This window comes from Huiozyma naganishii, chromosome 6, assembly GCF_000348985.1.
Source record: "Huiozyma naganishii CBS 8797 chromosome 6, complete genome".
NCBI classification, from domain to species: Eukaryota; Fungi; Ascomycota; class Saccharomycetes; order Saccharomycetales; family Saccharomycetaceae; genus Huiozyma; species Huiozyma naganishii.
Genome location: NC_035927.1, coordinates 402,084 through 414,637, shown reverse-complemented (window position 1 = coordinate 414,637; position 12,554 = coordinate 402,084). Strand labels below are relative to the sequence as shown.

The 12,554-nt window shown below is 40.9% G+C and overlaps 7 protein-coding genes across 7 annotated transcripts; 4 read left to right on the top strand and 3 right to left on the bottom strand.

Annotated features, from left to right (window-relative positions):
• Positions 1-194: 194 nt before the first annotated feature.
• Positions 195-4,163, top strand: NUP145 (nucleocytoplasmic transporter NUP145; the record flags this gene model as incomplete). Its single annotated transcript, XM_022608656.1, has 1 exon — positions 195-4,163. The coding sequence occupies one exon, from the start codon at positions 195-197 to the stop codon at positions 4,161-4,163; it is 3,969 nt and encodes a 1,322-aa protein (XP_022465130.1).
• Positions 4,164-4,339: 176 nt separating this feature from the next.
• NBP35 (Fe-S cluster-binding ATPase) lies at positions 4,340-5,338 on the bottom strand (the record flags this gene model as incomplete). Its single annotated transcript, XM_022608655.1, has 1 exon — positions 4,340-5,338. The coding sequence occupies one exon, from the start codon at positions 5,336-5,338 to the stop codon at positions 4,340-4,342; it is 999 nt and encodes a 332-aa protein (XP_022465129.1).
• A 201-nt stretch (positions 5,339-5,539) lies between these two features.
• Positions 5,540-6,715, top strand: LIF1 (Lif1p; the record flags this gene model as incomplete). Its single annotated transcript, XM_022608654.1, has 1 exon — positions 5,540-6,715. The coding sequence occupies one exon, from the start codon at positions 5,540-5,542 to the stop codon at positions 6,713-6,715; it is 1,176 nt and encodes a 391-aa protein (XP_022465128.1).
• Positions 6,716-7,008: 293 nt separating this feature from the next.
• MF(ALPHA)2 (Mf(Alpha)2p) lies at positions 7,009-7,491 on the bottom strand (the record flags this gene model as incomplete). The annotated part of the gene is made up of 1 exon (XM_022608653.1): positions 7,009-7,491. The coding sequence occupies one exon, from the start codon at positions 7,489-7,491 to the stop codon at positions 7,009-7,011; it is 483 nt and encodes a 160-aa protein (XP_022465127.1).
• A 1,082-nt stretch (positions 7,492-8,573) lies between these two features.
• On the bottom strand, positions 8,574-8,990 carry MMS2 (E2 ubiquitin-conjugating protein MMS2; the record flags this gene model as incomplete). The annotated part of the gene is made up of 1 exon (XM_022608651.1): positions 8,574-8,990. One exon carries the CDS (start codon positions 8,988-8,990, stop codon positions 8,574-8,576), a length of 417 nt encoding a protein of 138 aa, XP_022465126.1.
• Positions 8,991-9,318: 328 nt separating this feature from the next.
• MAD1 (coiled-coil domain-containing protein MAD1) lies at positions 9,319-11,448 on the top strand (the record flags this gene model as incomplete). The annotated part of the gene is made up of 1 exon (XM_022608650.1): positions 9,319-11,448. The coding sequence occupies one exon, from the start codon at positions 9,319-9,321 to the stop codon at positions 11,446-11,448; it is 2,130 nt and encodes a 709-aa protein (XP_022465125.1).
• Positions 11,449-11,599: 151 nt separating this feature from the next.
• Positions 11,600-12,424, top strand: LCL3 (Lcl3p; the record flags this gene model as incomplete). Its single annotated transcript, XM_022608649.1, has 1 exon — positions 11,600-12,424. One exon carries the CDS (start codon positions 11,600-11,602, stop codon positions 12,422-12,424), a length of 825 nt encoding a protein of 274 aa, XP_022465124.1.
• Positions 12,425-12,554: the final 130 nt, after the last annotated feature.

The window sequence follows — 12,554 nt, the reverse complement described above, 5'->3', positions numbered from 1 at the left end:
CTTGCAGGGTAAAAAAAAATTTGAGAAGAAATAGAAAAAAAAAAATCCAAACAAAAAACAAGTTCTTACATTGGCATTGATCAACTCAATTGCAACTCTGCCAAATAAGCACAATTGTACTGTTGCGGTACGTGTGACATTTGTGGGGTGGCCTTCGAATAGACGTTTACATATACGGTGATCACGGCTATATCATGTTCAACAGGAATTCCAATGGCTCCTCTCTTTTCGGGAACGTAAATACCTCCACACCGACGTCGACACCAGGCCCTAACACTGCTGCTGGCTCCAATGCACAGTTCATGCAAAAACCTACTGTGTCCGGTGGAATGTTTGGGGCACCAAATGGTAATCTGTCTGGTACAATGGCCAACTCTACGCCGAGTCCCTCTACTACTTTGTTCAATAGAAATCCACCGGCAAACCAAACTGGTACTGGACTGTTTGGCAACAGCAGCCAGCAGCAACAAACAAACCAGAGTGGTACAGGGCTATTTGGTAACGGTAACCAGCAGCAACAAACAAACCAGAGTGGTACAGGGCTGTTTGGCAACAGCAACCAGCAGCAGCAAACAAATAACCAAACAAATGGTCTATTTGGAAATAATTCCACCAACTTTTCCACAACTGGCGGGCTCTTTGGTAACAAAACTGGTGGACCCACTACCTTACAAACTAATACGCCTAAAAGTACTGGGCCTTCATTGTTTGGAAACTCTAACACAAACAATCAAGGGACTGGGTTATCTGGAGGTCCTAAACCAGCCACAGGTGGATTATTTGGGAATAGTGCCAATACCGGCGCATTAGGGGGGTCTGGAGGACTGTTTGGTGGTAACCCTACAAATGCAGTGAATAGACCATTCGGTACCAACTCTTCCAACGTAGGAAATCCGTTATTAGGAAACTCAGCTGCAGTTAAAGCGGAAACTAACCCTTATGGTATCAACGTGAACAGTGGACCTACAAATAATGTGCCGTTTTCAAGTGCAAGTATACCAGCATCAATTACCTCTTCATTGAATGGGGAAGTTTCTCAAAAACGTCAGAACCGTTCTGACTTTGATAATACCGCTAACACAGGGTATAGAAGATCGTCTTGGATGTCTTCAAGTAATAGCATCCCGAAGCCGACGGTCAATATGCCTCATTCAAACTTGTTCAATAAATTGAGCTCAAGGTTGAATTCTTCCGATAAGCATTCGGCCACCAGAGGTATCTTTTCTCAAAGCTACGGTAAATCGTGGTCAGGGAACGATTATTCTCGCGATTCTGACTTATTGTCTGCTAGAAAGGATTTCTCGATGAATAAGTCTGGTTTACTGACCTCTGATAGAGAGGGTATCACTCAACTGCGGAGACTAAAAATAGATCCAAACAGGAGTGCTGCTAAGAAAATAAAGCTTTTCTCTGGAAATGCTGTGGTTACTCAGGACCACCACGACTCTTTTGATTTGGATGAAAAAAATGAGGATCGCGAAGTAACAAATAATACGAATAATAACTCAGACAATGATAACAACGACGTTCCTCACAAAAACCAAGGTCCAAGTGAACATTTACCTAAAGAAAGTAATTCTCCAGACATTGGAGCAGATATTAATGTTGTTGGTCAAAAATCGAGTGAATTGAGCACTGATTATTGGTGTTCGCCCTCTGTTGCAATCTTGAAAGATCTGACAGTCTCGCAGTTATGCGCAGTTCCAAATTTTGTCATTGGCAGAAAGGGCTACGGTAGCATCACTTTCAACACAGATGTCAACTTAACTGACTTTGCACCTAATTTTGCAGATGAGTTGTTTGGCAAGACTGTAATTTTTCGGCAAACAAAAACGGTTGAAGTTTATCCTGATAGCAACCGCAAACCACCCATTGGTTATGGTTTGAATGTTTCTGCCACAATCACCCTTGAAAATGTTTATCCAGTTGACAAGAAAACAAAAACCCCAATCACCGACCCCTCTAAAACTAACGAAGTGCATCTCTTAATAAAAAGACTTGGAAATATGAGCGATATGGAGTTTATTTCTTACAATCCCTTTGGTGGTGTATGGACTTTCAAAGTTAAACATTTCAGTATATGGGGATTGGTGAACGAAGAGGACGTAGAAGTAAGTGATGAAGCGGTTGTTGAAATGTTAAAAAAGGAACAAAATTCAAAACTTGGTACTGACCGAACACAGAGAAACTTGGCTCAGTCTAACCAAACTGTGACAAATGAAAATCATTTCAGTGGTAAACAATCTTTCGATCCCAGTATGCTAGAGAAGCGTGACGTTCCAGACAACTCGCAGCTCATGATACACCCAGAATTCGATGACGACTACATGATAGATGAGAAAGAATATGAACCGGACGTGACTGAACATGATTTTGAGGGTCTACAAGCAGATCCAATGTTGGCAACATCCCGTGATTGGGTTGAACAGCTCACACTTGCAGGGTCCTCTTCAAAAACGATATTTGGAAAAATGATGTCAAACCCAAAGGCGATCGGTTATGGTCAGGTGAGTGACATGCTTTTAGAGTATAACAAAGAGCTTGAAACAGACAAAAAAATTACAAGCGAGTTGAGGTTGAGTACTAGTAGCAAGTTTGCCAAAGTTCTCGACAATAATTTTGTTTTACTAAAGGACATACGTACAAACTCGGGCACTGCAGTTTGTGAGTTGCTTGGCTTATCCAGCAAACAAAGTGTGTTGCAAACCAGCATCAATCCAGACCAACTTAAACTTTCAGAGATAACTTTACGATCTGACAACGGTTACCCAAGCATAGCGAAATTTTCACTGGAATTTAAGAACTTGTTGGAGCATGCAGGCAAAAACAATAAAATGTATAAAATATGGCAACTCTGCTCCATTTTGTTTGATCCGATCTCATTCCCTTTTGAAGTTTCCAATTCCAGTTCTGCCAAGCCACTTTTGAAAAGATATAGATATGAAAAACTATGCCAGTGGTTAGTGGAGCAAATCAAACCAACATTTGATACAAGTAACAATCACAATGCATTTCCGGCTCAAATGATATTTACTCACCTGATAATGAATGATGTCATTTCTGCATCTAGAACAGCGCTTGAAAGCCAAAATGGGCATTTGTCTATTTTGTTGACATACTTAGACTCTAACAACCCTCGTGTTCGTGAATTGGCCGGTGAACAATTGGCTGTATGGGAAGCAAGTGGACATTTTATCGATTCGGATATCATTCGTATTTATCAGCTTTTGAGCGGGACCTTATTTGAAGATAAAGTTGAGATTGAAAAACTGTCTGAAGAATATGGCTGGCTCTCTGTCGTTGCATTGCACATTTTTTATGGGACAATCGATGAACTGTCACTTGAGGAACTCGTCAAGCAAAGTATTTCGAGCCTCGTGGTCGAAGAGAAGAATCTAATCTACTGTGTTTTGGACCTATATGGAGAAGAGCATGACATCGAACAGTTACTGATTAGTTATATGGTTGACAATCATATCTCAGATATTCAATTCGTGTGGTACATGGTCCAGCTGTTGAACTTTGGTAGCTCACGGACCTTTTCCAATGCCTTCTGCGATAAAATAACGTTGCAATTTATAGATCAGCTTAAAATTTCGCAGCTAGAACTGGAGGCACTGTATGTGTCATATTTCCTGAATGATGACCTTTGTGCAAGACACCATATCGACTCTATTGTGTACCGGAAACTGCCAGCCATATGGACAATAGACGAAAGAGAATACTTAGATCTATTCAAACTTCCTGAACACTTGGTCTTCAAGGCATTGGCTCTGAAGGAGAAATACGACGGTAACTTTATTGCTGCTGTTGGGTACATGTTGCAAGCCAACTGCTTCAGCCAGGCTAGACGGGATATTATCTCCCGCGTCGGACCGTACTTCATTCTAACATTCCAACAAACAGGAGACAGAACAAACCTTGAGAAACTGAATGATGTTCTGACTAGATTTTCAAATGAAGAAAGGGAAAATTGGGAATATGACCTCTCGGTGTTCGAGCAATTTGTTCAGTTCGCTCTTGCAGAAAAGCCAGACTTGAAAAAAGTCCACTCCATAAAGAACGGTGTGAAACTGCTGTATCAAAATAACAAACATTGTAGGTATATTCCAGCCTGTTGTGATGTTATCTTGAAAACCATAAAAAACATCGAAAGGCAATAGTCACCCATAATATTATGTACGTTCTAAAAATTGAATAATATAAAAGCATATCATCCATGTAACATAACGATATATTAGAAAGAATCGGATTTCCCAGCACTGGAAAAAAATGAAACGAAGGCTCCCAATCATGCTCCCGTAGAATAGAGAATTACAAATTATTATTCCTCGCTATCTTAGACATCTCCGACAGCATCCCTTAGGCTCTCTACTACGTCCAGCACTGCTATTGAAGCAGGACTATCTGGGTAGTTGTCTAGGAAACTTTCACCAAAGTCCGCGCATTTGCCTATCCGTGGATCTAATGGTACTGATCCCAGAAATTTGATATTCATCTCCTCGCACAGCGCCTTACCACCACCTGTTGTTGGCTTGAAAATTTGGGACTCGCCTTTGCAGTTTGGGCAAACAAACCCGCTCATGTTTTCCACTAAGCCGAGGATATTTATTCCAGCCTTCCTACAAAAATCAATCTCCTTTCGTACGTCTAACAGTGCCACTTCCTGTGGTGTGGTGACAATCAGTGCTCCGTCAATACCAGAATCTTGCATGAACTTGTTGATGGAAATATGTTCATCAGAGGTTCCAGGAGGAGTATCTATCACCAAATAGTCTAGGCGATCCCATTCCACATCCTTTAAAAACTTCTTTATTAGCTGGTTCTTTTTGGAGCCTCTCCAAATTATGGCAGAGTCGTCCTCGGGCAACATGAACTGGATAGACATGGTGGCCAGGTTATCGGCAACATAAACCGGTGTCCACCCGGAATTTGATTCGTGGATAACTTCCTGGGTACAGCCAAGCATGTGAGGTAAGGACGGACCACATATATCTAAGTCCATTGCACCCACTTGCAAATCTTCATCCGCAGATAGTGCCCAGCTAAGCATGGTGGTGAACGTAGATTTCCCGACACCACCTTTCCCTGATAATATAAGAATTTTATGATCTATTCCACTAAGATTATCCGTGATTAAAGGTATATCAGGGTCTGGCCCCTTGGGCAAGCTTTCACAAATCTCCTTATTAGCACAGCCATCACATGCATCGGCCTTCCCGGCCATCTCGGATTCCGGGCCGGGACAATGTTCGGGTTCCGCTTCATTCAGCTCATATTCTGGTGGGAGAATACGCTCGTCCCCTCCAACAACAGGGTCCAATACCTCGGAAGTCATAATGTGTTTCTTTTGTTGTTGAAGATCTGATACCAAAACTGTCAGCAGCCTCTTACTATCTTGTACATTCTTTATAACTAAAGTCATCGATGATTAATAATCGAGATATATTGATATTTTATTATGGGGGTGTGATTTTTTGCACATAATTTAGAAGAGGAGCCACAATGTTTGAAGTCTGTGTAGACGTCGGTGACACAAATGCCGAAATTTGTCAGTTGTGTCCTGAATATAGCGGATAGTGAGACTCCTGAAATTGGAATTTGTGAAGCTCAACTGGACCATGAATTGACGTCTCTGGAGGACACATTACAGACGTTCCACATCAAAAAATTGGTACTGAGTGAAGGATGCGATATATTTACCAAAGAAGATGTTAGTATAGGTGATCTGCATTTTTACCCCACTGTGTTGGAAAAAGGCCTACCCATACAGGATAACGGTGATGAACTTCATAAGACCTGTGTTTGGTACGAATTTTTAAAGCTGATAACTGCTCATAAAATCTACTGTGACAAGTACCAAATAAAATACAAGTTCAGTCGATGGGGGTACCGTTTTAAATTACTAGAAAGCTCCCAATTAACAATGGAGTTGAAACTTGGTACAGTCCGGAAAAAGATAGCTGAGATAACGCTGGTCAAAGCTAATAGTGGAGAGATGGATCTTTTTGATTCAGCGTACACTCTCTATTTGAGTGTTTGTCTGAGCAACGATGAGTACACCAACGTTGAAAGTAAAATAAAGGAATTAAACATGGAAATCGCAGCCATGAAAGATGAAAGGGCTCATCTCGATAAAATTTTAGAGGAAAGGGACAATAAAACCAGAGCCATGATGGTGGGGCTGCTCAACAGCAAAAAGAGGAAAATTCTAGCGTTAGAAAAGAGACTTGACAGATTTGAACATGAGCCCAAGGATTCAGATGTGATAAATAAACATATAATATCAAAAGTCTCGACGTTGAACTCGCCAGGTAAGCGAAAACGAGTTTCAGGCCCTGCTTTTCAAGAGAGGCCTCGCAAGAAAAATAAAGTCGAGGGATCAGATGATTTTGAGAGAGGAGTCTCTAAAAGTATGAAAATAGAAGACGACTTTGATAACTTTCAATTCTACGGCATTTCAACCCCAAGGAAACTTGATCTGCAACAAGATGAGGAGTCATCAACCCCCCATGTCAAAATAAAAGAAGAACCAAGGAAACTTGATTTTGATTATGAAGCAACACCGAAATTTGAGGAACCGTCTGTTCCTGTCGGTGATAGTATTATAGGATCGACAAATCAGCACAAAGATACAGAAGAGTTTTATGGTAGTAATAGTGATTCAGAGGTGGAAACAGAATTGTCTACAGAAGATGTAAGTCTTACACCTTGAATTTGAAGTGCTGCAGCTATGCAACTTTTAGTAAGAATAAAGATCTTGGTTTTGAGTATATATAAAGTATTCAATTAGAAAGGAAAAGGCTAGTGTAACCAGAATGCAAATGAAAGTCATGTCGCAAATGGATCCAGCTACACAAGAGGAGAAAGTAAAAAAATCGAACAGACAAAAGGTTCGATCGTGTAGGAAGAAAGCCTAGATAGATAAGCGATGGGAATATTTTTGACCGACAACAGCAATACCCAGAGATATTTTTCTTGCGCGGGTATCTGGGTTAATCAATTGATTTAGTAGATAGGTTGGCCGTAGGACAATCTCAACCAATGCCAAGCGTCGGCATCAGCGTCGGCATCAGCGTTGGCATCTCTCTTGTAAATTGGTTGACCATATGACAACCTCAACCAGTGCCATGCATCGGCATCAGCGTCAGCATCAGCGTTCGCGTCTCTCTTGTAGATAGGCTGACCGTAGGACAACCTCAACCAGTGCCAGGCATTAGCGTCGGCGTCAGCCTCCCTCTTTTGTAGCGGAGTCCCAGCTTCCTTGTTAGCTTGGGCAAGTATGGTGGTGTTGACAAATAACAAACCGCTGTCTGTAGCGTTGGAGAAAGGAACTACTGCAATATCTTTGTCACCTTCCAAGTCCAAGTAAGAAATGATGGCTTCCGCAGGAATTGTAGTGGAGTTCAAATCTTGTTCTGGCTGTTCAATGGGAGCTGCGAATGCAGAGGCGGCTAGAGCGGCAGCGGATAAAATAGTGGAAAATTTCATTTTGCTTAGTTTTGGAGTGAACTGAAGGAGTGATTTGGATATTGAAAGACTTTGAGTCTAAGTTGTTGATGCGTATTTATCTCAAATGTTAGAACAGGAATAAAAGACTAGTCAAACATATTTCAACAACAAGATACCTGGTGCCGCCTTAAATATAATTATTGTTCCAACATTGAATAGCATAATTGGATCTGTGTTGCTCTATTTTACATCTCCATGTTTCATCGAAGTTCATCAATAAAAAGTTCATTTAGGAAAAAAGATTGTTTCAAAGTGATCCGTGCCGGCAAACAGCCGCTTAGTTAACAATATTGGTAAACATATAGCGGGGGGATAGAGAGTAAGAAAGAATAGGATGTGTCAGGTAATTTTTTTTTTATTTTGTTAAGTCACAGAAGGTTTCCATTAGTCGCCAAATTAGGAAGGTATAAAGCACAATTTACCAGATGATGAGGTTCAGAAGGTGAAAAAGACCGAGAACCACATTAGCGCTCATGCGAAAAGGCATGTTATTTCCTATCAGAACCCTGTGACCTTCGGTCCCACACTACAACTTTCCTGTTTGGTCTAGTAATGAAAACTGCCCCAAGTTGCTGAGACTTTAAAGTCCTCATTACTGCGCAGTGTGGGAAATTAAGTCCGCCTACTCTGGAGGTTATTTCTTCATCTGTAACATTTTCTCAAATCTTTGCACCTACCGAATGTAGCAGGGGACGGTTGGGGTGCAGAAACATTAACAAACAGGAACGTAATTAGCATTCCTTTTCAGGCTGAATTCGGTTTTTATTATTGGTTAAAATTTCATTTACTTTGAAGTATACGATTAGTAATTTATGAAGGCAGTTGTTGTATAGATAGGTAATACGCAAAATGTCGAATCGGGAGTGAATGGTGTTTTATCTCGTTAATGGGTATATTCCATTTTTTGGATTTTTTTTACCATGACATCAAGTTCAAAGTAGAGGTCTTTCTAATCAAAAAGAAGGAAGAAAAAAGCAAACATTACGACAGTTAAATCTGTACGAGCACAAAAACCATTAATAACATTTTTCCTTCTTTCATTTCAGATGCATACTAGTTGATCAAAAAACGGAACCTTCACTTGGTTGTGACAATTTCTTATTGGCAGGAGTACCCATTTCTTTCCTCAGATCAAGTAGGACTGTTTGCATGGTGTATGATCTTTTCCAATCACGTAATGTGTGGAATTTCTCGGCGCTAACGACTCCTGTGGTTTGATCCACACAGGGCAAATTTACCTTTGAGATAAATTTCACCAGAGGAGGCTCGTCAGGATAACGGTCGCCGCACACAATCTCCAAAGAGTAGATACGGTTTTCGTGGTTTGAGTGCGGTGGCCCCAAGATTGTCCCGTTCCACTTCGTCATGGTGATATCGTCGCTATCCGCCAGACCGTAACTGCACGATTCGGGTCCAAACCCCTTCTCTCCCTTCTCCAACTCTTCCAGAAGCCTGAAACTTCTTGGTACTTTCGACATGGCACTCTTCTTGATGAAAACTGGTCGCTAACGCTGATCGACTTGGCCTACGTAACAAGATATGAAAGGTAAACGTAGTTCCAAAGGTCAAGATTCTGCAAGTTTTCGAACTTTTCAGCTTTAAATAAAAATAAAAAGAACAAATAAAGAAACGTCAAAAAAACAGTACACCTCGAAGGAGTCCCTCTGTGGGGTGAATATAGCCAGAAAGATGAGAAGTGTTTGGATACCTGGAAGTGCAGTTTGACACGGAACTTGGGCAGAAGCTGTGAACTGCTAACTGAAGGTTTGGTGTGTGTTTTTGTTATTTTTTCTTCTATCGTCATAGATGAGCGGTGATGATGAATCTAGCTTCAACGATGGCGGTAGTGGAGGTTCATCGCCATTTTTAGATACGCCGTTGGAGGGACCGGAGGCTAAGCTAAACGAAGAATCGCTAAACAAAGAGAGTAGCGTGGTGGGTACTGATTATCATAGTCTACAGTTGGCAAGGAGAGACGAAAAAATCGGTCAGTTAGAGAGTAGGTTAAGTGATCTCACCAAAGAGTTCGAACTGGCTCAGTTACAGTTACAAGACGACAACGTCGCACTGCAGAACAGCTATCAGCTTAACGTAGAGGAGCTTGAAAAAGTCACCGCAGATCTCAAGTTTACCCAGGAGATCAACGACAAACTAAACATACAGTACAACGAACTGAGATCGAAACTGGGATCGGAACTACAAGGCGAAAACAAAGATTCGCATTTCGAGGAATTGGATCTACAGCTAAAGCTGAAGGATCAAGAAATCGAACGATTGAATTTTGAACATGAATCACACATCTCAAAGCTTGGTTTCGAAATGAAAGATATGTCCATAGAACTTAACGTACTACGAACGAAGACCCAAAAACTAGAAACTGAGTTACAAACCAATTTTGTTGAGTTAAAGGAATCTCGAAAACTGTTGGTCACTAAACAAGACGAAATCGATGATCTGCAGAGACTAAACGCACAGTATGGTCAAATGAAAATGACAGATCTAGAAGACGAGATGACAACGGTAAATCAGATGTTACAGGATCAAGTCAAGTATACCATGGAGCTAGAAAAGACAAACCTCGAACAAGCAGACGAATTAAAGAAGCTAAGAGCCCACGCACCATCTGACAACTCTGGGAAGCGCACTGATTACGAAGTAAATAATGAATCAAGCGAGTATCAAGCATTAAAGAAAGAGCATGAAGACTTACAGTTAGAAATGTTATCTCTCAAATCGAAGCTATCTTCATGGGAGGTTTATATGGAGAAGGATACTAATTTAAATAGCTCGCTACCTGCCAATGGAAGTCCCGAAGAAATCATCCACGACTGGAAAGTAACAAAACAAGAAAATACAGCTCTTATTGACGAAAACTCTAAGCTAACTTTGGCAATGAGCAACTTCAAATTACTGAACGAGGAATTAGCGATGGAACGAAATCAACTGCTGCGGTTGAATAAGGATTATGAGTCAAATATAATCAACATGAAGAGGTTGAATCATGAATTGGAGCAACAAAATGTTCTTTTCAAAGAAGAATGTAAGATCTTACGAAAACAAATGGATGATTTTACAAACTTGAGTAGCACCAATGGAAATGGAAACAATCAGGGAGTGACTCAAGACACCCAGAAAAAATTAGAGAACTTGATTGACGACTACAAAAATAAGACGGATGATCTGACGAACGAATTGCAGAAAGTGAATAACGAGTTGTTACAAGCCACAGAAGAGGAGCAAAACCAAGTTAAAAAGCGGAAACGGTCAATTGGATCTGGCGATAATTTGAATTACTATTCGAAGCGTATCAACGAGCTACAGCTTGAAGTTGGTAAACTGACAAGAGATTTGAACAAATACAGAAACTTAAACAAACTTTTGGACGACAAATTGAAGAGACTTATCACATTGAAGGAGAAAAAGATTCGTATACTGCAATTAAGAGATAATCCATTATCAAGAGACCAATTCATCAAGAAAGAGCAATTGCAACTTTTAAAACAAGAAAAAGTTGATCTATTGGAGCAGCTGCAAAGTAGCAACCCAAATCTCCAGACACTACCCATTTCCGTGTACCAAACACTCGAATTTGATTTCAAACAACGGGAGAAGGAGATCTTGAGAACCAACAAGAAATTCCTTCGTCTGAAGGAGATATTCAATAAGAAATCGCTCGAATTCATAGACGTTGTCAATTCAATACTTGGCTTCAGGCTAGAATTCCAACAGAATAATAAAGTGAAGATATACTCATGTTTTCAGCCAGATGCACATCTCGTGGTGGATCTAGTTAAGAATACATTAGTATCCAACATATCGCTCGATAACTGGGAGAGTTTAATGTCTCTATGGGTTGTGGAAAGAGGGCAGGTACCTTGCTTTTTGGCAGCAATAACATTGCAATTATGGGAAAAGCAACAACAGCATACTGCATGAATGAAAGTACGTATTTACATATTATTTTTTTTGAATCATCATATACCAACCAATCAATATATCATTCTTCTTCAGCCTTTAGAAATACAGATGATTTCAATCCTACGGTTGATGCGACTCTGAAGGGAACAAGGAGTGGCGTAGCGTGAATATGGAAAAGACGAATCGAGCTGACATTGTGATATCTCAAGATACACTGTACTGTTTGTTGCTACTGGTCAGCACCGTTGGTGGATCGTACCTCGGCTTCAATAGGTACTTGCGACAATACCAATCAGCTAGGCAGATTCCTGCATCGATTTTCAAGAAGAGATGGCTGTACGGTAAGGTCACCTCTGTGGGAGATGGTGACAACTTCCATTTTTACCACTTACCTGGTGGGCGAATTGGTGGGTGGGGTTGGTTGAGATCAGTACCGCGACTGGATAAAGCTGAATTTACTTCAAACAAGAACATCAAAACCACGGGACAATCTGGTTGGTTTAAAAAGCTGAGGTTTAACCGAAATAACAATATAGTGACTAGATCCAATTACTATATGAGTCTACAACCAGCAATGAAGGGGAAGATTAAACTGCCCACGATCCCGGTCAGATTATGCGGTGTGGACGCCCCTGAAAGGGCACATTTTGGGAACCCGTCACAACCATTCAGTGATGAGGCATTGAATTGGCTCCGCTATACGATACTGGCAAAGCGTGTCTGGATCAAACCGTTGAGTATTGACCAATATAACCGATGTGTTGCGCGGGCCGTGTACTGGTCCTGGTTAGGCGGCTGGAAAGATATAAGTTTACAAATGGTGAAAGAAGGGCTAGCAGTAGTATATGAGGGCAAAAGTGGAGCCGAATTCGATGGCCAGGAGAGGAAGTACCGATTCAACGAGTTCTTGGCAAAATCGCAAAAGAAGGGTCTCTGGATTCAAAAGAAATTGCTTACCCCTGGAGAATACAAGAAGAGGAACAAAAATTCATGATAGCATGTAGATAGCAGTGTCATAAAAAATAACATCATTGATGTATCAATGATACTTCCTGAACCACCTGGCGTTACGCATCGCACATTCTTCCGCGTTTCTTATTAACAAACAACAGTATGGAAAATAT